Source organism: Acyrthosiphon pisum, chromosome A2 (genome assembly GCF_005508785.2).
Source record: "Acyrthosiphon pisum isolate AL4f chromosome A2, pea_aphid_22Mar2018_4r6ur, whole genome shotgun sequence".
Classification (NCBI taxonomy): domain Eukaryota; kingdom Metazoa; phylum Arthropoda; class Insecta; order Hemiptera; family Aphididae; genus Acyrthosiphon; species Acyrthosiphon pisum.
This window is the reverse complement of record NC_042495.1, coordinates 75602282-75627401: the sequence shown is the minus strand read 5'-3', so window position 1 is coordinate 75627401 and position 25120 is coordinate 75602282. Positions and strand designations below refer to the sequence as shown.

The following is a 25120-nucleotide window of genomic DNA, read 5'->3' as shown; positions in this document are numbered from 1 at the left end:
TTTATGAGTTTGTTTATTCTATAGTACGGTATATATACTAGGTAACACTATGTTGTTATTTGTATTTTGTTTATTAAAATCTGAACTCTGAAGAATCGTTGAATTCTGAATTTTTATTTTTTGATAGTTAGCTTTATGTTAATATATATATCATAGGTAGCTAGAATGTTTACTAGTAATAATTAACTATTTATTTATTTTTAAATTTAAGTATAAAATATACTACGTATGTAATTGTCGTTTATATAACGCTTACTATTAACTTGATTATTTTATTAATGATAAGTACAAAAATCATTTTAGTTAAAAATCATTTTTAAATAACGATTTGTAACCATTTTTAATAATAATAATTTTTATAATTCTACAAGTTATTATTATAAACTTAAAGAGGGTTTTTGATTTAATTGAATTTCAAACTATAGTATATACCAAATTAGTTAAATATGATTGGCGAGTCAAGATCAGAGTTTAGACTTAAGAACCCACCAGAAGACGGAATATCCTCTGTAAAATTTGGACCTAGTTCATCTCAATTTTTATTAGTATCATCTTGGGATTGTTCAGTTCGACTTTATGATGTCCAGGCGAATAGCATGCGCACAAAGTATACACATGATCGGCCAGTATTGGATGTTAGCTTCCAGGTATAATTACTAAATTAAATACTATTCATTTTTAAATTGATCACCTAGCAATTATTCATTTTAATGGTAAAAATTATGTTATGCATCTACAACAAATTTTTATGTAATAGAAAAATGTAAAAACTGGTTATATTATGTATAATATTTGATTTATAATAGGATGCAGTTCATTCATTTAGTGGTGGTCTAGATAACAAGTTGAAAATGTATGATTTGAATAGTAATTCTGGTAAATATTTATTTTTAATTTACTAACGTAAACTAAATTGAAATATTTCATATATCAATTTAACTAATATTAAATTTCAGAAAGTGTCCTAGGCTCACATGATAATGCGGTACGCTGTGTTGAGTATTCTAATGAAGTGAATGTAGTTTTATCCGGTGGTTGGGACGGCAATGTTAAAATGTGGGACACAAGATCATCTCAATGTGTTGGAACCCTCCCCCAACCTGACAAAGTATTTGTTACATATTTTCATTTCAATTAGTAATTATTATTTTTACATTTTATTTATAGTTACCAATAATTTTTTTTATTTAGGTTTTCACTATGAGTAATGTAGGTGAAAAACTGGTAGTTGGCACTGCTGGGCGTAAAGTATTTGTTTGGGATTTAAGAAACACGGCATATATAATGCAAAGGAGAGAATCAAATTTAAAGTTTCAAACAAGGTGTATACGTTGCTCACCAAATAAACAAGGTTATGTGTTAAGTAGTATTGAGGGACGTGTGGCTGTTGAATATTTTGATACAGCTCCAGAAATTCAGAAGAAAAAATATGCTTTTAAGTGTCACAGAATAAAAGATAATGATATTGAATGCATTTACCCGGTTAATGCTATAAGGTAATAAGTTTATATACCTTACCAAATTACAATTCTATTAAATATTAACTTTTTACTCAATCCGTAATAATATAGTGTTATAATATTAATTACATTGTAACTTACCTAAATACAACTTTATCTATTTACAAGTTTGTATAGACTTTAATTTAGAACATGTCAGAATGATCAAATTTTTATCAGAAAAACGATAATATTTTTATTTATAAAGCTCTTATAAACTTTGTTAATAGATAGTTTGATGTATGTTTCAGCAATTTTAATGAACTTTTTTTTAGCTTTTTCAGTAAACAAAGCATTTATTAATCGATATATTTAATAGCATTTGATAATATATTCTAAAACCAGCGTATATGAGCATTTAATTTATTGAACATTTATGTACAAAAAAATAAAATAATTGCATTTGATTTTACAATAAATAACATAAATGTGTCAAAATGAGTAATGATGGATAATTCTATGTTTCTTTTATGTTTTTATCTCTCCAATATTTATGAATTTGATCTGTTATTAGTTTTCATCAAGTATTTAATACATTTGCCACGGGTGGTTCTGATGGATATGTAAATATTTGGGATGGTTTTAATAAAAAAAGATTGTGCCAATTTCATCGTTACAATACAGGAATTACGTCTCTATGCTTTAGTCATGATGGTGAGTAAATGTTTATTTATATTATTTTATTTTAATTTATATTTTTATTTTGTGACTCTTTTCCAACTCTTTGTAATACATTTTTTTTCTTTCAATTATTTTGTATGATGAATCAGTAATAGGTATAACATAATTAGAAATAATTCTATTTTATTTCTTATGCATTAGTGACTAGTGTTCAGTAATAACTTATAACTAAATCGAAAATTAAAAACAGTTTTAAAAATAAATTAAAAACTTTTATTTAAGGTTCATCTTTGGCTATTGGCAGTTCCTACATGTATGAACAAGACGTACATCCAGATCCAATACCTGAAAATAATGTTTATATTAGGTATGTTACCGATCAAGAAACTAAACCAAAATAAACATATTTCATAAATACTTAATTATTATACACAGTAGTATTGTGAATTTGTTAATATTTTTAAATTAACTTACCACTTTTTTTCATTAAAATGTTTGGTATAAATAAGATATCTTTATGTATTCAAAATGAATTTTAAAGTTTTTCATGAAATAATGAATAGAAGATATTAAACTTTTTTTTTAAGATAACTGAAATTTTAAATTTGTAAACAAACTTCATTGTGTATAAACATGTTTAAATGAATAAAATAATAAATATTTTTAGTAGAATAATGAATTCTAGAAAATGTAAGTTTTAAAATATTTAATGTACTTCTCTATATATTATATATATATATGTATGTAATATGTATAAATGTATGTTTGCTTGCCTGTCTGTAATTAAGTGACTCAAAAACTACTGGATCGTTTTCAGTAAAAGTTATGTCAAGAAATTCCATGAGACTTGGATGGTGTTGATAGTTTCATAGTATCACGAAAAAAAAATATGGTCAGTGCAATATATAATGATGCAGGTGATAACAACGTTAATTTCAAGGTCCTGGATAAATGCCTTATTTTATATATATATTTATACAACGACATCTGGTTATGACAAAATATTTTTTATGGCCTCTTGGCTGTCACTATTTGTTTTGTTTAAATATATATGATTGCCATTGGTTACATAATATATTACTACCTATTAAAAACAATTCTTTTACACGGGCCACACTGAACAGTTAGTATTATTTAATATGTATAATTAGTCCTTATCAACTGTTTGAAACACATTAGTACATTACATTTTTAATTACTTAAAGACTGGTTATATATTGTATTAAATATATGTAATTCTTAAGTTTTTATTCAATTTATACTGGGGTTTGCTACAAAACTACACATTTCTCTATATCATTTAAATTTAAGTTTTATTTAGTTATATTAAGGTAAATACATCATAGCAAAAAATTCTGATATTGGTTAAATAGTATTGAAAACAATATTTGTAGACAGTAGCGTAAGTCACCAAAGAAGAATTTTCAAAAATTTAATTATCTTTTTGCTTAGCCAAATATAAATATTAAAAAGACAGTCCGGGGAGGGAGGGGTGAAATTGTATCCGCCTGTATTGTCTGTATAAATCTGTTTTAAGTATGATATAGTATATACTATTAATTATCGCTTTCTTAAAATTATAATAATGTCCTGTATGAAATTTAAAGAATTGAGATGATTTCTCATACACTGGTATTTGTATTCTTTAGATTGAATTACATTCCAATTTATTTAGACATTCTGTAGTCTATAGTACATACTATTACAATTTTGTTTTAATCAATGTTTGACATGCTTTTCCATATAACACTAGAGAAGTTTGATAACTTGTGCTCAAAAATGTATTTTTATACAAATAAAAAAATATTTAAATATATAATATAAGCTTAAAAATCAGTTAAAATATGTACTGTCTTTAAATTATAAATCTAAATACATCGATCCACTATGTATGTGGCACCAAGCTCTTCAAATGGGCAATCCTTTCGTCAAAAAACTAACCAACATTTTCTACCTTGTGTGAATTATTAATTATATCAAATTTAATTTAATTTTTAATTCAATTATATCAAATGTTTTATATTATTTTAATCAATGTTATATAATATTTTAACTATTGTTGATAGTCATGATAACCAATAAATACCATATTTTTAAATGTCTATTGTTTCACTTACTATTGACCCAACTGTATGGTAAAATTAGGTATTTTATCTTAAGAATATACACAAAATTGAAATATATACTGCATACATTTTATTTGTGTCATGCCATTATGTGTTTTCTATGTGTTACTAACGAACGACATTGCACATTTTACGTATGGAAAAATCCATTTCAGCTTATTATTTTTTATATAGCGAATTGACTTATTATAAAGCTGAAAGGTAACTTCATAGATTTTTTTTTACATTCTAATTTTGAAGAAAGTTATGAGCATTCTTAAATTCTTTTGAACATACAATTTGAATGTTAGTATGACAGAAACCACATGCTGGAACGTCTTAGTATATGTTTTATAACACAGGTGCGAGCATTATCCACCATACATTATTTATTACTAAGGTTTTATAATACACCATGAAGAGTGGGGTGAATTGAGATTCAAGTCTACAGTTTTACAGTGTTATTCATAGAACATACTTCATAGTCACTCATATATAATTCCATAATTCATGTTCAAATTAAAGATACTTATAAAATTAACTACAAAGTGTTTGTATCAAGTAAAATTATTAGATAAACGTTAAATAAACATTGGTTGTAAAATAACCCATCTATCTAAAATAAAGAAATGTTGTTTTAAAAAAAAAAAAATATTTATTTATTATTTATATTTATTTCTTCTACAGTTGAAAATGTTGCTAATGAGTGACTTTTTCTGATGTAATTTGCAGTTAACGTGACTTTTATTAAATATACTTATTGAACATTTTATGTTATATAGCTTATGAATAATAATAATACAAAAATAAATAAATACAAGACATACAACATTTAAAATAATTGTAATCATAATTTACACTCAAAATCAATACAAATAATACTAATTAAATGCAAAATATGTATTTAATAAAAAATATTTATAAAAGATTAGTAACTGAACAATATTGATATGATCTTTTGTAATAATTTTCCTAATTTATAATCATGAACCTTACATTTTATAAAAATAAAACCCATTCAATTAATTTTATATAGACAAATATATTAATTCAAGATTGGAATAAATAATATGTATATTACATACAATCTATATTTTTAAGATTGTAAAAGTAAGCATATTAAAGTTTTTATGTATTTAATTAAACAGTAGTATTTTTAATTTTAAAATTTACATTAAATAAATTATGATTTTTAACTTAAATGAACACATACAATATAAAAAAAAGTTGTACATGCAATAAGTAAAAGATACAATACTGAATAAGACAGATCAAAAAATAATTTACAAATCTAATTTTGGCCTATACTGAAGTTTTAAAGGAGGTTCTCTGAATCGCCATCTTGTTACATATACAAATTTAAGAGTGTGGTCTTTTCCCAACAATTCATCATTACACAAGATGTCAATCTGAAAAAACAAATTAAATATACAAATACGAACAATATTGATTGAAATATAGAAAAATGTCACTAACGTCTCTGTATTTATCTGATCCATCAAGTACTTTCACAGCAATGAACTTTTTAAGATGTGTAATAGTGGCCTGAGAAGACACTCTTAGGAACTTTTTCTTTAATGACTTCAAGTGTGATGCAACACATTCCAAACCGATATTTACCTTCATAATATAATTATAGTTAACAAAATAATATGAAGGAGTTTTTATAATAAGTAAACATATAAAACACAACAAAAGGGGGTTACTTGTTCATCTGCTCTATGGTAGTCAGAATCTGCTGCTGCTTGATCTTGTGCTGTTTTATCATCATCAATTTCAGTACCAGCCGGGACTTCTTTAGGATATGGTAGGCCTCTGATTCTATAAAATTCTCTTTCACGCTTTGTTTCATCTAATTCAAAATTAAAATGTTTTATACTTTTATTTATTATTTATAATTTTCTAGGTTATTTCTTTCTATTTATACATACCCAACTGAAGCCCAGGTACTAATTTAAATACAATATCCTGCATCGTTCGATCAAAACTTATATACTGCAATGGATGCGATTGATGTATAACAATTTGACAAGTAGGACAACTGTTGTTCTCTTCTAAATGTTTCACAAGACAGCTTTTGCAAACTAAAAAAAAATAAATAATAATAATGTTAAAAATATAAATGTTTGAATATGAAATTTAGGTACTAACATGTATGTAAGCATTCTGTTACAGTCGTAGCATCCACTAAATACCCTCTACATATTTTACATGTAATATGACAATTCAGAGTTTTTAATTTAATCAGTTTTTCCATTATTTTCCACAAAATCACAAGTCTAAAAATCGTTTAATAAAAAATGTCAAGTAGGATAAAAAGACTATTAACCATAAATAATAAATATTATAATAATATAATTATAATTGTTATCGAATTTAGAATTATTCACAGTTCTCACTTTGTAGAGATAAAGAGATTTGAGTATTTCTGTATATTTCAATTTATATTTAACATAATAATATTATCTCGTTATCATTTATCCCAGTGAGGAACTAAAAATAGTGTTGCCAACTATTAATATAATTAAAAAGAAACGATTTTACTGATATGATATGAGTATTCTAAAAAGTAGTGATTAGTAGTATAATTCTAGGGATGATTATATAATATTTTATTCTGTGATTTTACTGTCGATATTTGATAATAGAATTCATGGTTGTTTTTGCGTTTTGCCTGTTGGCTGTATTATATTGTTTTGAAAGAAAATTGAAAATTGAAACTTCAAATTTTTTTTTATCAAATTTGTGGAATTATGTAAAAACATGTAATTTATAAAACAATAAGATTATGTGACTATTTTGAAATATATCAAATGAGGGAATACAGGATTAAAAAATACTATTGATTGGAATCAATTTAGAGGTAAATTGACAAATATTTGAAAATAATGTTGATACTTGCCTTTATTCTATAGGTAAATTTTTCCATTACTATTCATTAAAAATCCATTTACATCATGTTTATATTAACTAATATAAATTCAATTATAACTAATTAATTTTCTAGTTTTCATTTTACCTAATACATTAAATTGTTTTACTTTTTTGTACTTATTTTTGTTGTATTTCTAATAATTAAATACTAAATCTGTATTCAAAGTGAATTTCACATTTCTTCTATACAGTGATTTAAATTAAAATATTAATTAATAGGTTCAGTAAATTGTGGTATGTTATTAAAAATTAATTTAAATAATATTATACTTATAAATTGTTCATGCCCGTGTTGCATAAAAAAATCAGTTAACATTAAAATACTTTTTTGGACCTAGGTATGCAATTCAAATTTGGAGATGTCCTAAGCCATCCTAAAATTTGTACCACACAAGATTTCCAATCGATCACTCTTACTCTGTATTATCTCTTTTGGATCTTTTGATATGTAACTAATTGCACACTTCAAAATTATTTTACAATAGAATCAATAAATTAATTAGCCACAATACATTATAAAAAATGTGTTTCAAATTTCAGACTTGTTCAAACTCTTTAATCAATTTACTTGCATCTAATACACTCCCTGGAAGTCCCCCTAGTCGATTTCAGAGAAAATGGTGTTAGGATCTGTTGGACGATTAAATTGATATATTTAACAATTATAATTAACTAGAAAAATAAAATAATAATGCTGTGTTCAATCACTAGATGGGTATGACATGTCATTTTTGTATTGTTTTATATGTATATAATATCAGTAGCATATCCAGGGGTAGTTTTGGGTGTTTAACCTCCCTCCCCCACATTGACATTACTTCCCCTAATAAATGTATTTTTTATTAACTGTAAAAAATTTGGATTGAACATCCTTCCCCCTCCCATTTCATAATCCTGCCTATGCCACTGTATAATGTTGTCTAATTTGCTCAATATGTCTCAAAGTATAGGTAGATAATCAAGAAATTTGCTAGACTAAACCGGTTTAAAATTATCCCACACCGTGATAATGAACCATGTAAATGATATGGTCCAAACATCCCGGTGCATTATTTTTCATACCGGTTTAGTCTAGCGAATTTCTACAGTGAATATTCTTTTATAATAATAAAAAAAAAAAAATTTTATGAATCAACCACTATTTACCTAATGGTCACTTAAACATGATTTATGGCTATGGGTTCAATACATCTTGGTGAACCATTGAATTAATAAATTGCACGTTAAACTACGTCATTAATGCATTCAATACATTTTAGTTCTTACCAATTAACTAGTCATCAATATAAAAAAACAATCACTCTAGGTACTTTAATTTCTGAATTTCACATAAATATGTATGTATAATATTTAAATTACTATGTAAAATATGAAATATAGATTTTATAAGCATAAACAAATAATATTATTTACAATTTGCACCTATATTTGATTTTATAAGTTAAGTAATTCCATCAATTTAAAATTTGATTGCTAGTTATTACAGTAAATAAAAAATATAATTGAATTTTTGTTTAGTGTGTAATGGAAGAAATCGACATAAACATACCGAGGATCCTTTCATCACTCAATATGGATGCAGACGCGGAAATTGTCTCAAAGTTGGCTAACTTTGATTACAATAGTACAGATGATAATATAATGGAAATATTACATAGTATAAATGGAATTGGATATGAAATTGATGAAAATGTTTATTCTCTACCGAGCATGTCTGTGAATAGATTGAATGAGCGAAAAAAACAAATAATTACAAGTCATCATGAACTTGCTCGTAGATATTATGATAGTCTGACATTTTCTAAAAGACTGCAAAAAAAATTATCATTATTAAATAATTTATATGATATACTTCATACGAAATACTACTTATCTAAGGTAATATTAAAACTAATTTATTCTAAAAATACTTTTTTTTTAACAGGTGCATCATTGTTTTTTTCTATAGGAAGATAAAAGTGTTCAAATATCAATGATACCTCAAAATGCTGTTGAAGAGACCATAAAGCCAGTAGTAAAATTAACTGGACAACAAGTACTCATACAATTAACTGTGAAAACAGGACTTACAATGTTTTTCACATTGTTAAGACAAAGTTGGGAAAATAAAAATTGCAATGGTTAATTATAATATTCTTGATTACTATTCTTTTATTGATATAATGTTAATCAAACTTGATATATATTTTTATAGATATAAATATGGGTTTAGAAGTACTTAATACTGCACTAACACTGATGAGAGAATTAAGTCCACTTTCTTTAGGTAGTAAAGCTGAACTACCTCAACTTGGTTTTGATTGTTTAGATAATGTAACGCATTTTGTAAAAGAATGTTTAAATGCTGATTTTATACAAAATATGAATGGTGAAATTATATTTTATTAAACTATCATAATTTTTAACTTTTAAATTACATTTATAACTCTTAATTTGTGCAGTTAAAGAACAACTTGCAGAATTATCATTATTATTAGCTTATCAGCGAGAATCTCTTATTTATTTATTGGAATGGATTGATATGGCTTTAAATATTGATAATATTTGTTTGCCATTTGAAAAACTTTATCGAGTTTTGGAAGAAATGTCATCCATATTAACTTTTGCCTTTGGATCGGAAGAATTTGAAAATTATAAATCTAGAAATCGTATACCATTACAAGATGTTGCTTTATTGTTAATGAAAAAAGTAACTTTTAGACCTTTTAATAATATATTGTTTATTAAAAGTTATTTAAAAATAATTTTAGCTTGTTAGTTTTGGAGAAACTTCTGTTGTCCGTACTCCATTAAATCAGAATTCTGCTGAGTTACCACAACCTCTAAGTGAAGTATTTATGTGGGGGAGTAATTCTTCAAATCAACATGCGGAAGGAGCAACAGAAGTAACCGATATACCACGACTTGTTAGATCTCTATCAGATGTACAACAAGTAGAGGCAGGACAATATTGTACATTTATTATAGATACAAAAGGTTGTGTAAGTGCTTGTGGAAAAAATAGTTATGGCCGCTTGGGATTAGGTAACTCATCTAATCAACCAGTCCCTAAACGTATTAACATTAATTGCAAAATTAAACAAGTATCTTCATCAAAAGGCTGTGATGGTCATTCATTAGCCTTAAGTGATACAGGAGAAGTATATAGTTGGGGAGATGGTAAGTTTGATACATTTGTTGTTACATGTATTGAATTGTTATTTAAGTAGATATTTGATGTAGGTGATTATGGAAAATTAGGACATGGAGATGTTGCTACTCACAAAGAACCAAAATTAATCCAAGGACCATTTATTGGTAAAGTAATAGAATTAGTTAGTGCTGGTTATAGACATAGTGCTGCAGTTACTAGTGATGGACAACTTTACACTTGGGGTGAAGGAGATCATGGTCGATTAGGTATTTTCTAAATAATATGCATTTTATAATGCATATAATAATATGCATTTGATGTTTTAAACATGAAATAACATACATTTTTTTAGGACATGGTGATTGTAATCCTAGATTTATACCCACACTTGTTAAAAGTTTAAGTGATATGCCAGTGGGTTATGTAGCTTGTGGTTCAACTCATACATTGGCTTGTTCACGTGATGGAAATACCGTTTGGTCTTTTGGTTCTGGAGATAATGGAAAACTTGGTCATGGTAATACAATAAGATTGTATAAGCCACAAAAAATTGAAGGGTTGCGACATTACAAAATTAAAAAAGTTGCCGCTGGAATACATTTTTCTGTTGCATTAACTTGCACTGGTGAAGTATGTACTAATATTTAAGTTTTCAGAAGTTTGTAATAATTAATTAATACAATTTCCCAAAAAAATAATACTACAATAGCTTTAAATTATATTGTCTATGTCTGATACATGGATAAAAAAAAAAAAAAATCCTTAATAAATAAAATATTTAATGTTATATTAATATTTCATTTGTTCATGTAAAATTAATTAATAAGTAAACTTTACCAGCAATGATTATAATTAAATGTTTGAAAAAATATTAAAATATATTTATAAAACAGTAGGGTTATGGGTGAAGTTGTATTGTTTATTTATTGTATTGATTAGGTGTTTACTTGGGGCCAAGGATCTAACCTTGGATGTGGTTCATCGGAAATTACTCTCTTCTCACCAGCTGTGGTGGAAGATCTTATGCAACAAATGATTATCGATATATCTGTAGGCGATTCTCATTGTTTGGCATTAACAAGGAATTGTGCAGTGAGTAAAATATACATATAATTTTTAATAATATATTTTGAGAACATAGTTATTAGTATGTTTTTTTTTAATAGAAGATTTAATCTTGTTATATTTACATAATAAGGAAGAAAAATATGATAATAAATGAATGGAGTATACTACACAAATAATTTTATTGATTTCAACCGAATACATGTAATAAAGTTTTTTTGATTAGGTATATGCATGGGGTTCTAATGGAAAAGGCCAGTGTGGACAAGGTCATTCAACAAGTCCTGTAAGTCGTCCTAGTAAAGTAATTAATTTGGAAGGTAAACAAATAAATCAAATTTCTGCCGGAACTTCACATAGTGTTGCTTGGACTACGTTACCACCAGACAGGTATCTATATACATAATACAAACAATAAATACTTATTGATTAATGATTATATAATAACAACAGTTAGATGCAGGTGGATGATTTTGGGTAGATAAGTCATAAGTGTCTTTGAATTTGAAAGTATCTCAGAATAGTAGAGTTGTGTGATTATTATTTTTTGGAAATTCTAGCACTAATCTAGTGTAGTTCAAAATTAAAGTACTCAAAATTCCTTGAATACTTAAATTAATCAAGTATTTGAAAATTTCCCACTTGCACGAAGATTGCCAAGTTCAAACCTTATTTTAATTGGTATTTATATCGAAAATATTGAGGTTTCAAGATATTTATAGACTTAACATTTATTTTACCAAGAAATCAGTTGAGTATAGATAGTTGATTGGTCATGTTTAAAGGTATAAAAAAAAATGTTGTGGATTAAAGAATTTTTTTTAAGTTGAATACTCGCTTTACTGTTAAGTAGGAGTTGGCAACCTTTTTTATGTCATGGGCCAAAATCTAAATCTAAATTTTTCATGGGTCACAATTTCAATACACCTTATTTTATTTTAAACAATAATATATTATCATATCAAATTTAGTTTATTTAAGTTCACGACTGTCAGGTTTATTAATTTAACAAGGCATCTACAAACAAACAACTTTTTAATCTTCGAATTCAAGTAGATACTATCTTAGCGATTTTTTTATGTGACAAATTATACTCCAGGTTAACTTCAGGGCCACATAAAATTATTATGAGGGCCACATGTGGTAGGTTGCAGACCCCTGCTTTAAAGAATAATCATTGTTACTTAAACAATTGGATCTTGTTTATATTTATTAACCAATATGCTTTATAAATTTTGTTAAAACTAGTCTAGTGGAGAAATGTACTTTAAAACAAATTTTTATAAGTTAGTCAGATACAGAATGGGATATTAATTGTGCAAATATCTGCAAATATTAACTTTGAGGGAGCTATTTCTTTTTAGTTTTCAAAGGTTATAATATCATACTCTTTACCACCACCAATATAATTTTTTTAATTCATAATATTGAAACACTATCTTGATATCTCGACTATTATAATATAGTATTTTCTTTATAATTGAGTAGTAAACAGTAACGTACAATATACATAATCAATATAAGGTAGTAACATTTAATTGTAAATATTTGTGATGCTTCTATAACTTGATAAAAAAACAGTACCTACATAACAATGTTATTATTGTGGAAATATGAAGCTCTTATTCAGTGCTTTGTTTATTATTGTCACATAAATATATACACAATTTGTGTACAAACAACATAAAAGAATTGAGTCCCGCGTATTCTATTGTAAGGTTAGATTAGCTTGCTTAATTGCTGGAATTTTATTGGTTTTGAGTATACTTTTTCGATTAAGCAATTAAACGTTTTGATCAAACTGTTTTTAGGTGAAAAAAGCTAAGTTTTCATTAGTTTAATTGATTAACATTTGTATTTTTATAACTAGGCAAACAAATGTATGGCATAGTCCTTTCTGTATTGATTTACACGAAAGTACATTTAAGTGGTTAAGACAGTTTATTGAAAAATATTGCGAACAAATTGAATCTCATGAATCCACACCAAATGAGTATGTATTTTTTTTTTTTTAATGTTACCTCTACCATTGTAAATAATTTTCCCATTATTTTTTGATTTTCATGTTTTTTCATCAATCACATGTTCTTATACTATTTTGGGTGATGAATGTGTTGACATTATATTAGCTTCTGTAAAGTTAAAAAAAAAATTTAATTAAACTATAAATCAATAGTTTTATTTCGATAAAACTAATATAAACAATTTAAAAATCATTAAAATTAAAATATCTAAACTATATTAAATCTTTTTGTGTGATAATAAATAATTGTCATCTATCAATTAAATATATTTTTGGAAAATGTTTACTTTGTTTAATGAAATAGATATTCTGAATATGTGCAAACTGCTGAAGTTTATTATTGTATATTAACTATGTATTATTATATTTTAATTTAATGAGTAAATCATTTTTTTTTTTTAGTATAAATGAAGAAATGTTAATTTTGAGTCTAAATATGCTTAATAATCATTTGTTTTTTGCCCGTGTATCTGGTCATAATTTTTCTAAACTGCTCGGGAATGAAACTAGTCAGCTTCGTACACTTCTTTTAAAGTAAATATTAATATTTTATTTGTAATAATAAATGAGTATTAGTAAAATATAACCAATATTACATTTAGACTTGTAGATTTGCAAGTAAAAGAAGTAGTAGAAAGAAGTTTAATGGATTGCTTATCTACTGGTGCGTCACTTCTTTTACCTCCATTATCTGGGCGTCTAAATATTCTCAAATCTCTTCTTGCACAAGATACAAATTTAACTATAGGACAAGTAATATTAATTATATATATAATAAATATACATCACTATTTATTAGTATTAATTTTGTATTTTTCAGAAACTGCTTTTAGATGTCACAGTTTCTAGTCTGAATGATAATAGTCATATTAGTTCATTGTTTCGAGTTAACTCTATGGACCTTTATGAAAATCGATATTCATCAATTGAAGAAGTTATGAAGCTGCTATTAAAACATTTAACGAACAGTACTGTAAGTAAAATGTTTTAATAATTTTAATTTGAACACATATACAATAAATAGTTGCAAATATACTGTAAACAATTAACAATTAAAGCTATATTCAGTACTATAAATTTGACATTATTCAAATGTTATCATTAATTAAATACTACTCTGTTAAAAGATAATATATAAATTTACATGGCATTATATATTGTATAAGAATAAATAAACTGTTCTTTTTTAATTTTAGTGTTTAATAATTTAACAACGGTTTTTAAATTGAAATATACATTTTATTTTTAAGGTAACTTTGTTGGAATCAAATAATTCCCCTACATTTAAAAAAGTAAACAAATTGGATATGATACTGACTTCCCTTCATAAGTTATTGTTATCACATTTATTGGCATATAATATAAAGTCGAACCATTTTAGTAATGTAAGTATTAAACATTTTTTTTCAACTATTTGAGTATACATATTGCATAATATATATCAAGGACATTTTTTATAGAAGTAAATATTTTCATAAATATAAGGTTTTGTTTTAGTTATTAAATAATTTTACAAAAATTTGGATTAAAAAATATTTCAATAGGTATACCTAAGCATTTATATTAAATTAATAAAAAAATTAATTGTGTTTTGTTTTTTAATTATAGTATTTGCTGTGAATCTTTTTTGGTTTACATTGAAGTGCTGATTTCATCAATTAATCATTTTTATTTTTCATGTCAGATTTGTGTTAGATATATTAGTGTAGTGTTTTAGTCAGCAGTGTAATTGTAATTTTAGATTTTGTGATGGTGGTTGTGTGTGTGTGTGTGGGGAGGGGGGGTAAACATTTTGACTGGCCCATAATAAAACTGAAGAAAAAACTGCCTGCCTAACAATTACATTTTCATTTCAATAAAAAACTTTTCTTACATATTTTTATATTTATTACCATTGGCATAAATAACCTATTTTTTTGAGAGATAGTAATGACTAAATAATACATACATAGTTAAAGGGATACCTAAATTATTACCAATTTGCTACTACACTCCGCACCACGAAAGAAGGATCTCTTTTCACAATGTAACTGACAGCGTTTAACGGGTGGGGTCACTATTTCCCATAGTTAAACATGGTTTGTAGTTGTAATGCTATACAACGCTGCCGCCCGGAATGTTTGAATGAAGGAAATAGTGTCCCAGGTCGTTAAATGCCGTCAGTTCTTCGCAAAACAAGTTCCTTCTCTCGGGGAACGGAGTATATATGAAGACTTAGTTTGAGAGGGGGAATTTTACCCCAATTTATATCCTATTAATATAATATATACAGAGAGTAAAAACTTATTTATTTAGTTTATATATTTATTTAGTGTTTGGAACGTTGACTAAAAAAATGAATTCGTTCACGTTCCGTGTCTTAAAAAAGAACTCGTTCACGTTCTTTGTAAATATGAATGCTTTCATTTCGTTGTTCATTTAGTTTATTTTATTTTATTTTTATGTATCGTTTAAATCATAATATTATTGTTGTATTATGTCCAGGAATTCCCCACTGGGGAAGTGGGATGTGGGGTGCCCACTGGAATTTCATGTATTTTATTTTTATAATTCGTAAAATATTATATATCATAATAGTATTATCAATCAATATTTATTAAATAATAAATGCATTATTTGAACGTATTAAAAATCGTTCAAATTCATTAAATATATGAATGTCGTTTACGTTCACGTTCTATATAAAAAAACAAGCGACGTTCACGTATTGTACACTAATTATAAACGTGAACGAGTGAACGGACGTTCATGAACGACGTTCTTTCCAAACACTGAAAAAAACATACAGTAAATTATTAAATATTTATTAGTAATTTATACATGTTATAAGAGTAGTTTTAGATACATAACATGTACATAAATTAGAGACTGTAGGATACAGATACCCTATAAATATTTACGTATTAGCAGGTGCCACGAGCCATGGTTAAATTTTATTTAGCAATGACATTAATCATGTTTGAGGGCTTGCGGCTCAAAACTAGCCCAACACCAGCCCATACCCAATCTGATAGTGGCCCGCTAATGACAAGGAGAGGAGCAAATGCCTACTTCCCCCACCAAAAATTACGTCACTGGTTTTAGTGCCAGATGATCACTTAATATTTAATACTTCAAATACTAATTGTTGAAAGATTGATGAATATTGTATTATTTTTTTAGTCTTGTCTTAGTATGAACCGCCTTTTTGTTAATCATATGGAAGCATACTTATTGTTTGCCAACAAAATATTTACAATGGCCATTAATTCTTATAAAGATGAACATCATCTTTTTTACAATGGTATGAAGTTTAATAAATATATGTACATTTACATTAAAAAAATATATTTATTAAATATAAAATTGTATTTCAGCTGTTTTATCTTCATCAATAGTTGGAGAAACAATGATTAATACATTAAATTCATTGACATTTTTACAAAGTGAACACATTCAACCTCTTATAACATCTTTAATAAATACAGTTCAATCGCTTCATACATTAAACCAAAAAATGTGTTCAAATGGTATTAGTATGGTTTATAAATATGCTATACTGAGTGTAATAGGAAGATCTGAAAAATTAAATAATTTTTGTTCTAAGCAATATACTCTTTTTTACATCATTAACATGCAAACAAATTTTAAATCTTATATTGACAGAATTTTTTTTTGAAAAATTCAAAATACCCATTTATGACTCGTTTTTAGAAAAATGTTCATTGGAAAAACTTTTATATAAGTCATATAGTTAATTTTTTAGAATTTTTTTTGATTAATTATTTTTGATAAATAAAGTTGGTCGTCGTAAAAAAAAGTTTAAATTCAAAAAGTATAAACTTTTAAAAATATTTTATGAGAATTTTTAAATAGATACTTGTTCAAATCTAAATATTTTTTTAAAATGTTATCATTTTCTAATTAATGAGTTACTTTTTAGTTTGACGTCTTAAAAAAAATCACCAAAAATAAACCATTTGACTTAGATAAATGTTTATACAATCAAAAGTTTTCTTTTTTTTTCATTTCCATTACAATCAATTTTGTTCAGAAAATGTTCTCATACCTATAAGTAACTCAGAAGGAGTCAATATTTTGAAAATGTTATTTTGTTTGAAATTGCTAATATAAGCATTAAGTGAAAATTTAATCTATATTCAGTTATTTTTTTTAGTGTTACACTAGCATTAAAATCTTAGTTTTCCCTCAATTTTTTGTGTATTTTTTCTAATACTTTTGAAATCTATCTAATTCACTTTCCTACCAGAAACTTTCCTAAAGAAAATTGAAGCATGTTTACTGTGCCAAAAGGTGATGACAGACACACACAAAAAAAAAAATATTGTAAAATCAATACATTGATTGCTCAGCTCAGAATCTAAAATGGTATTTTATATGTGAAGTATGAGTGTCTGTTAATTATACAGAAAAATAATTTAAAAATATTGATTTGAACTAAAGTTGTTTCAATTGTCTGGTTTTCTGCTACACTCTGTATATAATGTCTAATATTAATTGGTATTAATTATTTATATTTAGATCCTGAAAAGATGAATGAATCTGTATGGTTTATTGAACTAGAATCAGCATTTTGTTTATTAATTGGCCAGTTAATAAGCTATGGAGTGATAAGTTCACCATTATGCCCATCAGAAATATATAATGAACGTTGGTTAAAAAGCAAATTGTTTTCTTCAGGAATTGAAAAATTAGATGATAAAAATATATTTGGTAAGAGTACAAAAAATGTATTGACATTAAAAATATTAGCTAAAAATTATTGCATATCTATTAGATTTTTATTGAGCTTTTTCTTGTACATATCTGCCGGGTACTGAACATTAAAGAAAATCACTGTAAAATCAGTACATTCAACCCCTCTGGATTTAAAATTTTATCAAACATATACAAGTTTAAATATTTTAATTGTCTATTAATAATTAAGTATTATATTCTGTTCAAGTTAAGAAACATAGTTGGTGGCCTACTTGTGCACAGTGGTGTGGCAATACTACACGGTAGGTATACAGGCAATTGACTGGGTGGGGGTGACAAATAGGTGTTGCGTGACTTTGGCTCGACAAAAACTGGTCGCTGCCAACTACGTTTCTTAACTTGAACAGAGTATAGTTTGAAAATTTTTAACATTCCAGTGTATAGAATATAATGACGTGAACAATGGTTGAAAGTTTCTAAATTTACTATTTTTTGAATTATAAAAACTAACCTAAATCATTTAACGGCAAATAATTATTTCTCATTTTTAAGGTTTCTGTTACTAAGGCTCCGTTGTCCGTCCGTCCGTTCGTCTGTCACCAGGCTGTATCTCATGAACCATGAAAATTAGAAAGTTGAAATTTTCACAGATTATTTATTTCTGTTGCCACTATAATAACAAATACTAAAAATCCTAGAATATATAATATAAGCAGTGTTGCCGACATGTTTATAGCTGATGATGGTCCGATGATTGAATATTCCAATTATTGTTAGTGTCATAACTAGGGCTCGGATATATATGTATTTATATAACCAAAGTATGTATTTATACAATAAAAATATGTACATAAATATGTGCTAAAGAATTCAAAATATGTATTATCGAAAAAAAAAAATAATAATTAATAATATAATAAAATGTAATACAAAATGTATATTTATCTAATTATATTGATTACAAACATTAATTAACATTCATTTTTAAATTTTAAATAAGATAAAAAAGATCGCCGATATTGTCATAAAATCTTAATAATAATTAATAATAAAATGTAATAAAAAATGCATATTTATCTATAGTTATCTAATTATCATGATTACAATTAATAATAACATGCACTTTTAAATTTTCGAATTCAAAAGATCGTCGATATAATATATAGTCATGATAACCTTTCAATTATTCTAACTCTGAAGAAAAGACATCAAAACAGTATAATTGTATAAATATGTGAGAAAAAATTGAATAATTGTGAAATATGTAAAAACATGTGTTTATGACAAAATATGTAAAAATATGTAAAATCAAATATAGCTCGTTTTATCAAAAATATTGTGAAACAAATTTATCACTTGCCGAAATTAGTTTAACATGTCGCAGAGAAAATATGTATTTACATATAAATCCGAGCCTTAGTCATAACTTATTATGAATAATATAAATACAAAATACCCTTTTTTCGATATTTTTATTCTTGGATATCACAGCTGGAAAAAAAATATTCAAAATCGCCTTGATCATTCTCTAGTAAACTTATTGATCAACCATAATCTATTTTCAAAATTAAAATCTGTCAAACCAAATTCTTTCAGTTTTGTCTAGCTTATTGATCTAAAAGTCATTTTTTTTTCATCGGCTGCAGCCCCTTAACAAAAAAATGTGTGACTTGTATTTTTGATAGTTTTAAATTGCTAAATGATTAACATATGAGATAATAATATTTCTATTTCAATCCTTTCTGAATTACAAAAATAAAATAAAAATGACATTGTCAAAGACTAATGTTGTGTTAATGATTTTGTTTTCCCTCAATTTTCTGTTAATTTTCCCCAATTATTTTGAAAAGTACTGGGATTTTCTATTTTTGACATTTAACTACCTCTACCACTATCAACTAAGTGATATTTTATACCAGAAATCACTTCCAATAGTCCAAAGTTAGAGCAAATTTACTGATAAAAAAAAAAAAAAAAACTCTTACATCCCTCGCTCTGCTGTTGATAATTATATTACTCTATAATTGCATATATTTAAGAAATCTGTAACTACAGAAAGTATATAATCCTTTTCTTGATTTTGTTTATTTTAGATGATATAGAAGATCGATTGAAATGTATTATTATTCAAGGTTTCACTGTATTGGAACATGAACTACATTTTATACCATTACCATATTTAAGTTTATTAAAATATATACTAAGTGATTATGAACAAAATGAAGATAATTCCATATTAGCTATCTGCAAGAATTTTAAGGATAAATATGAAAGTTTCTTAAAAGACAATAAATATAATATGATAGCACGTTTAACATTACCATTGTTTTATATTACATTGATAAAAATTGATGGTAGACCTCTTAAAGAGTTAGTATATAATGTTTATATATAAATACACATGTTTAAACTATACTTTATAAATATTTTTATTTGCAGCTTAGTAATTAATAAAAAACTTGTTTCTTTTATAAATGAAATTTGTATGAAGATGTTTTTTGCTATTGTTAATAATAATACTGAAAAATCTGCCACATTTTCTGAAAATAGTGAGTATTTATGAATTTATGAGAAATGTATTTATTTATAATGTTGGGTTTATTATACTTTCAAGGTTCCCCGAATTCTGTAATGGATGAGTACCTGTGCTTAAATATTTCTAGTAAATGCTGCTTTTTGTTGACTGCAGTTCGTGGAATGCATAGTGATCCATCATTACCTAATAAACATCTTTTGAAAGAGTATGAATCTTAATGTTTAAATAATTTAAAAAAATGTAAAACATAAAAATCAACTTCAATAATATTATAATTGATTTACAATTGTGTGTAAAAATGATCATTAACTCAAAAATATTAAGACATTAAAATACATTTATGTATGTCATTAAAATGTTTTAAAATGTTATTAATTGTTTTTTCTAGTGATTTGACTGCTGCTAATAAATCAGTATTAGAATCAGTTTTAGAGTTTGTTTTTGATTCCAAACAATCTACCAATCCGTATGCATTAATACAAGCATCAGAAGTTGAAGAAATCAGAGCACATGTATGTACAGTTAATTAATAAATAAATTATTCTATTGATCTAATTGTCTAAATATCTAATTATCATACAGAAAATGTAGGCATTGAAGTTTCTTAAAAACTCTTCTTTAAAAATGTCAAAGCAATATAATAATTAAAAAAAAATTACAATTTAACCTTAGTATAATAAAAGGTTAGTTTTCTTTTCATCTAGTAAAATGTATAGATTATTATCAAACTCATACGCCACTGTATGAAATTATGTTGTCAATTGATAACTACAACATGATGAATCTAGATAAATAACTTCTGAACCCTTAATCATTTTATGAATTTATCATAATATTTTATATTTTTATTACTTATCTATATATAGCCTAGCCGAACAATTGGACGGATCTGGCTAAAATTGTCATATAGATAGCTATTATGACGTAGGTATATGCTAAGAAAGGATTTTTGGAAATTCAGTCCCTGAAAGGGAAATTAAGGGGTTGTAAAAATGTAATAGTGGCGCCATCTATCAAGCAATATCTTAACTAAATGCACAAATTGGTTTTAAAATACAAAACGTACGAACTTGGTATTTGGAATACTTAGTGGCATAGGCGGAGATTTGAATTTAGCCCCCTCAAAAATAATATAAGTTAAATAAGTTACATAATATATTGTAATATGTCTACTAACTTTTCTGTTTGTACGTTTTGAGAGGGCCTAGCACACTCAAGCCCCCCCCCCCCCAAATCTCTGCCTATGCTTAGTGGTTCCTCTAATGATCCAGATATGCAATAAGAATTCTGATATTCGCTTTTTAAAGAGGTGGTAAAATAGGGATCTAAAGGTGGTAGTCAAAAGTTTTTTTTTTTGTTTATTTATGATTGCCTTTGGTTGCAGGTTATATATGCAAATTATTTCACAAAGTTAGGTACAATTACGCTGGTTTGTCTGTAAAAATAAAATAAAATATCCCCCCAAAATATATTAATATATAAATATTAAATACTCCTAAAAATCCGGGATGACCAACTATGACTTCAATACTATTTTAGGTACACTGTATACAAATTTTTTTTCAACTACAAAGCTGTACTAATATAGGCTATATTTTATCTCTCATCTCGCTGTATCTGCAATCTATTGCAGATGGATTGCCTACCTGATAATATACTGTTCGCATAACCAATAACCATAAGCGAAACTCACGGGCTACGCCACGCGGGATCTCTAAAAATTAAAATATAATATGATTTTGCTTCCATACCTAGCAGAGTGTATTACACCCAAAAGGAGTTAATTAATTACAACTTTTTTCCCGTACAATGCCGGGTTTTTCAGCTAGTTTTACATAAACCATTTTTTCTATGTACATAATAGGATCGATTGGCAGCCTTTAATCGCATTACAAAAATGTTGAAAATTATTGATTTTGTACAAGACTCATCCAATCATATCTCATTGAGTCATATGTGTAAGGTAAATATATGAACTATCTTCTATTTTTAATATTAATTTATGTTTTTTATTAAGTATTAAGTCATAATGATATTTTTTATATTAATCAATAATAGGTATTTGAGGCATTTATTTGTGGTCTTTTGGAGTTGTACCAGTCACAATTAATCGGACATCATATTATTGACCATTATTATTCAGCTATTAATACAGTTCCAAGATCAATTAAAAGACAGATTCAAAATGCTGTTCTTAATATTTACAAACATTTTGAAATATATTTAAGGATGAATGTTGCAACATCAGAATTATTTTCTATTCAAATATGTATTCTTTCATTACTCAACATGCATTTTACATCGTCAGATTTTGAGTATTTACTGTCAAATAATTTACCTGAAATGTTGGTTAGTACTTGTAAACTTCATGTTCCATTTATGTCTACTGATCGATACTCATTAGTAATAGTAAAAATGACAAGTAATATTTTATACATTTTGGCAGTATCTGGATGGTATGTTATTTTCATAAAATCTTATTTTTACTTAAATTTATTTATTTTTTAATATAATTTTTTTTATTTAGCAATGCAAATTCTAGTTTTGAAAGTATTAGAGCCGTTTTTGTGAATGTACATAATCTTTTAGATATACTAATAAATTCGAGACAATGTTCTATTATGGAACAAACATTTTCTGAAAATCCAAATAATATGCTAATTGAAGGGTAAGTAAAGCAGTACTTTTATCATATAAATTATATTTTTAATTAATAAACTTGTTATTTTAAGGATAAACTCACCAGATTCATATCCAGTGCAAAGTTATATTTGTGATTTATTGTCGTTTGTTTTACAATGCACATCATTTTCTCCTTTGTGTATAAGTTCTCACCAATGGACTGAAACTCTTCTACGCCTAGCTCAATGTTCTACTACTATGTTTTTAGCCGAACATTTTCGCTGCAAACTTTTAATTTTGAGATTATTACGTCAAATATTGCCCTATTTAAAATCATCCAATAGTGGTCGTAAAAAAGTATGTATTGAAATATATTAATTTTAATTAATGTAGTTTTTAATTTATAGTTTCATAGCATTATAATGTCTTCATCTGTTTTCTTTTTCTACATGATTTTCTATGAAAAAAAGTTATTGAAAATAAAGTAGTCTATTTAAGTTTAAATTATAATCATTTTCTCCTTTATCTTTATATTATTTATCCAGTCAGGATTTCTGACTTTCAATTTCAGGAATTAATCATTTGAGTCTGTTAGTGATCATTTAGTTAAAAGATTTAGGGATTAGTGACAAGTATGTTCACGGTAAAACTTATTATTAGTATCCCAGAGACTTAATAAACTGAGTTTAATTCTTGTAGTCTGAGTTTTTTCTCCTGAAGCTACTTAAATTAGTAAACATTCTATACCTAACCTTCTATATTGGGAGATAGCCTTAATTTATATTACTGTGCTTAATTATGTCATTTTTAAAAGTAATTTTCTTGGCAAAACTTTTTGCGGAAATACAAGAAGTACAGATGATTGTATGATTTGTTGAATATATTTAACTTTAGATCGTGAAGACACTTTTTGAACAATTGGGTACTAATATGTGGTTGATTCCACAAAAAGTTGAAAACATAACTGCATATTTGAAACAAGAAGACTTAGATAAACAAATGGGTAACATATGTTTAAATGGTAAGAAATTATTTAGCTTAATTTTAATTCTTACAATTTGGTAAATTTATACGCTTTTTTAGATTCAAATGATAGTATGAGTAATCATAATATTGATGTTGGTGAGTTACCATTTTCATTTCATGAAGAAAAGAGTTTCAATTGTATCATTGAAAATAGTCATACAGTTATCCATGCTCATGGTGGAAGAGCTTATGCTCTTGGATCTACTCCTTTTGAAAGTGGTAATTTTAAATATGTTAAAATATAATTAAAACGTACTCTTTTTATTTGGTATTTTATCATATAATTCTTTATAATTTACTACTTTAACTTTATAATTTTAAATGATTTCTTTGTATTTATAAAGTGTGCTATTTTTATAAGTAGAAATATTTTTTTGATACTAATAAATGTTTTACTATACATCCGTAAAAGCCATTTTTGTGCATATATTTTAAATGTATAGCTCATGGGGTCACAGATGGAAAAAAACATTTTGAATCGCGCATTGATGTATCATAATATTCACATACAGTCAAATTCGCTTATAACGATGCCGTATATAACGATATTCCGGGTAAAACGATTCCAAGCAATGTATTTGGTTGGTTTTATATGTAATGTGTAGTACTTTTATTCGTATATAACGATATCGGTTATAACGATAATCTGGATATAGCGATGTTATTTTAAAACGAAAATTTGTTTTTATAATCACCTATAGCGATTATTAATACAGTATTGTAGTAGTAAATTTGATTTCGTCCAAATCGATAATTCTTAATCTTATCTGTAACAGATAATGTGTCTTGTACGACCGTACTGTATACAGCATACGTTTCTTACTCGTTTAGTCGCCGTTTTGATTGCTATCCGGTTTA

At 26.1% G+C, this 25120-nt stretch overlaps 3 protein-coding genes across 4 annotated transcripts in view; 2 read left to right on the top strand and 1 right to left on the bottom strand.

Annotated features, from left to right (window-relative positions):
- Positions 1-16: 16 nt before the first annotated feature.
- LOC100168338 (mitotic checkpoint protein BUB3) lies at positions 17-2865 on the top strand. The gene is made up of 6 exons (XM_001947164.4): positions 17-647; positions 807-876; positions 957-1108; positions 1192-1496; positions 2014-2153; positions 2403-2865. Exons 1-6 carry the CDS (start codon positions 447-449, stop codon positions 2519-2521), a joined length of 987 nt encoding a protein of 328 aa, XP_001947199.1. The 5' UTR covers positions 17-446; the 3' UTR covers positions 2522-2865.
- Positions 2866-5247: 2382 nt separating this feature from the next.
- Positions 5248-6566, bottom strand: LOC100159446 (polycomb group RING finger protein 3). The gene is made up of 5 exons (XM_001947108.5): positions 6377-6566; positions 6157-6309; positions 5932-6077; positions 5702-5845; positions 5248-5634 (listed from the first exon to the last, which is right to left on the bottom strand). Exons 1-5 carry the CDS (start codon positions 6480-6482, stop codon positions 5509-5511), a joined length of 675 nt encoding a protein of 224 aa, XP_001947143.1. The 5' UTR covers positions 6483-6566; the 3' UTR covers positions 5248-5508.
- Positions 6567-6873: 307 nt separating this feature from the next.
- Positions 6874-25120, top strand: part of LOC100160819 (probable E3 ubiquitin-protein ligase HERC1) — a 38273-nt gene continuing 20026 nt past the window's right edge. For both annotated transcript variants that reach the window (XM_001942817.5, XM_016801006.2), the window contains exons 1-28: positions 6874-7088; positions 8678-9037; positions 9108-9279; positions 9354-9527; positions 9601-9848; positions 9910-10318; positions 10382-10558; positions 10645-10922; positions 11232-11384; positions 11584-11747; positions 13228-13350; positions 13783-13914; positions 13983-14133; positions 14201-14353; positions 14631-14765; positions 16543-16663; positions 16737-16889; positions 17902-18093; positions 20172-20448; positions 20518-20627; positions 20693-20819; positions 21003-21126; positions 22479-22577; positions 22673-23070; positions 23142-23282; positions 23347-23593; positions 24131-24257; positions 24320-24481. In XM_001942817.5, the coding sequence (XP_001942852.2) occupies positions 8684-9037; positions 9108-9279; positions 9354-9527; positions 9601-9848; positions 9910-10318; positions 10382-10558; positions 10645-10922; positions 11232-11384; positions 11584-11747; positions 13228-13350; positions 13783-13914; positions 13983-14133; positions 14201-14353; positions 14631-14765; positions 16543-16663; positions 16737-16889; positions 17902-18093; positions 20172-20448; positions 20518-20627; positions 20693-20819; positions 21003-21126; positions 22479-22577; positions 22673-23070; positions 23142-23282; positions 23347-23593; positions 24131-24257; positions 24320-24481 (5101 nt within the window). In that variant the 5' untranslated portion in view covers positions 6874-7088; positions 8678-8683. The remainder of the gene's footprint in view (positions 7089-8677; positions 9038-9107; positions 9280-9353; positions 9528-9600; positions 9849-9909; positions 10319-10381; positions 10559-10644; positions 10923-11231; positions 11385-11583; positions 11748-13227; positions 13351-13782; positions 13915-13982; positions 14134-14200; positions 14354-14630; positions 14766-16542; positions 16664-16736; positions 16890-17901; positions 18094-20171; positions 20449-20517; positions 20628-20692; positions 20820-21002; positions 21127-22478; positions 22578-22672; positions 23071-23141; positions 23283-23346; positions 23594-24130; positions 24258-24319; positions 24482-25120) is intronic.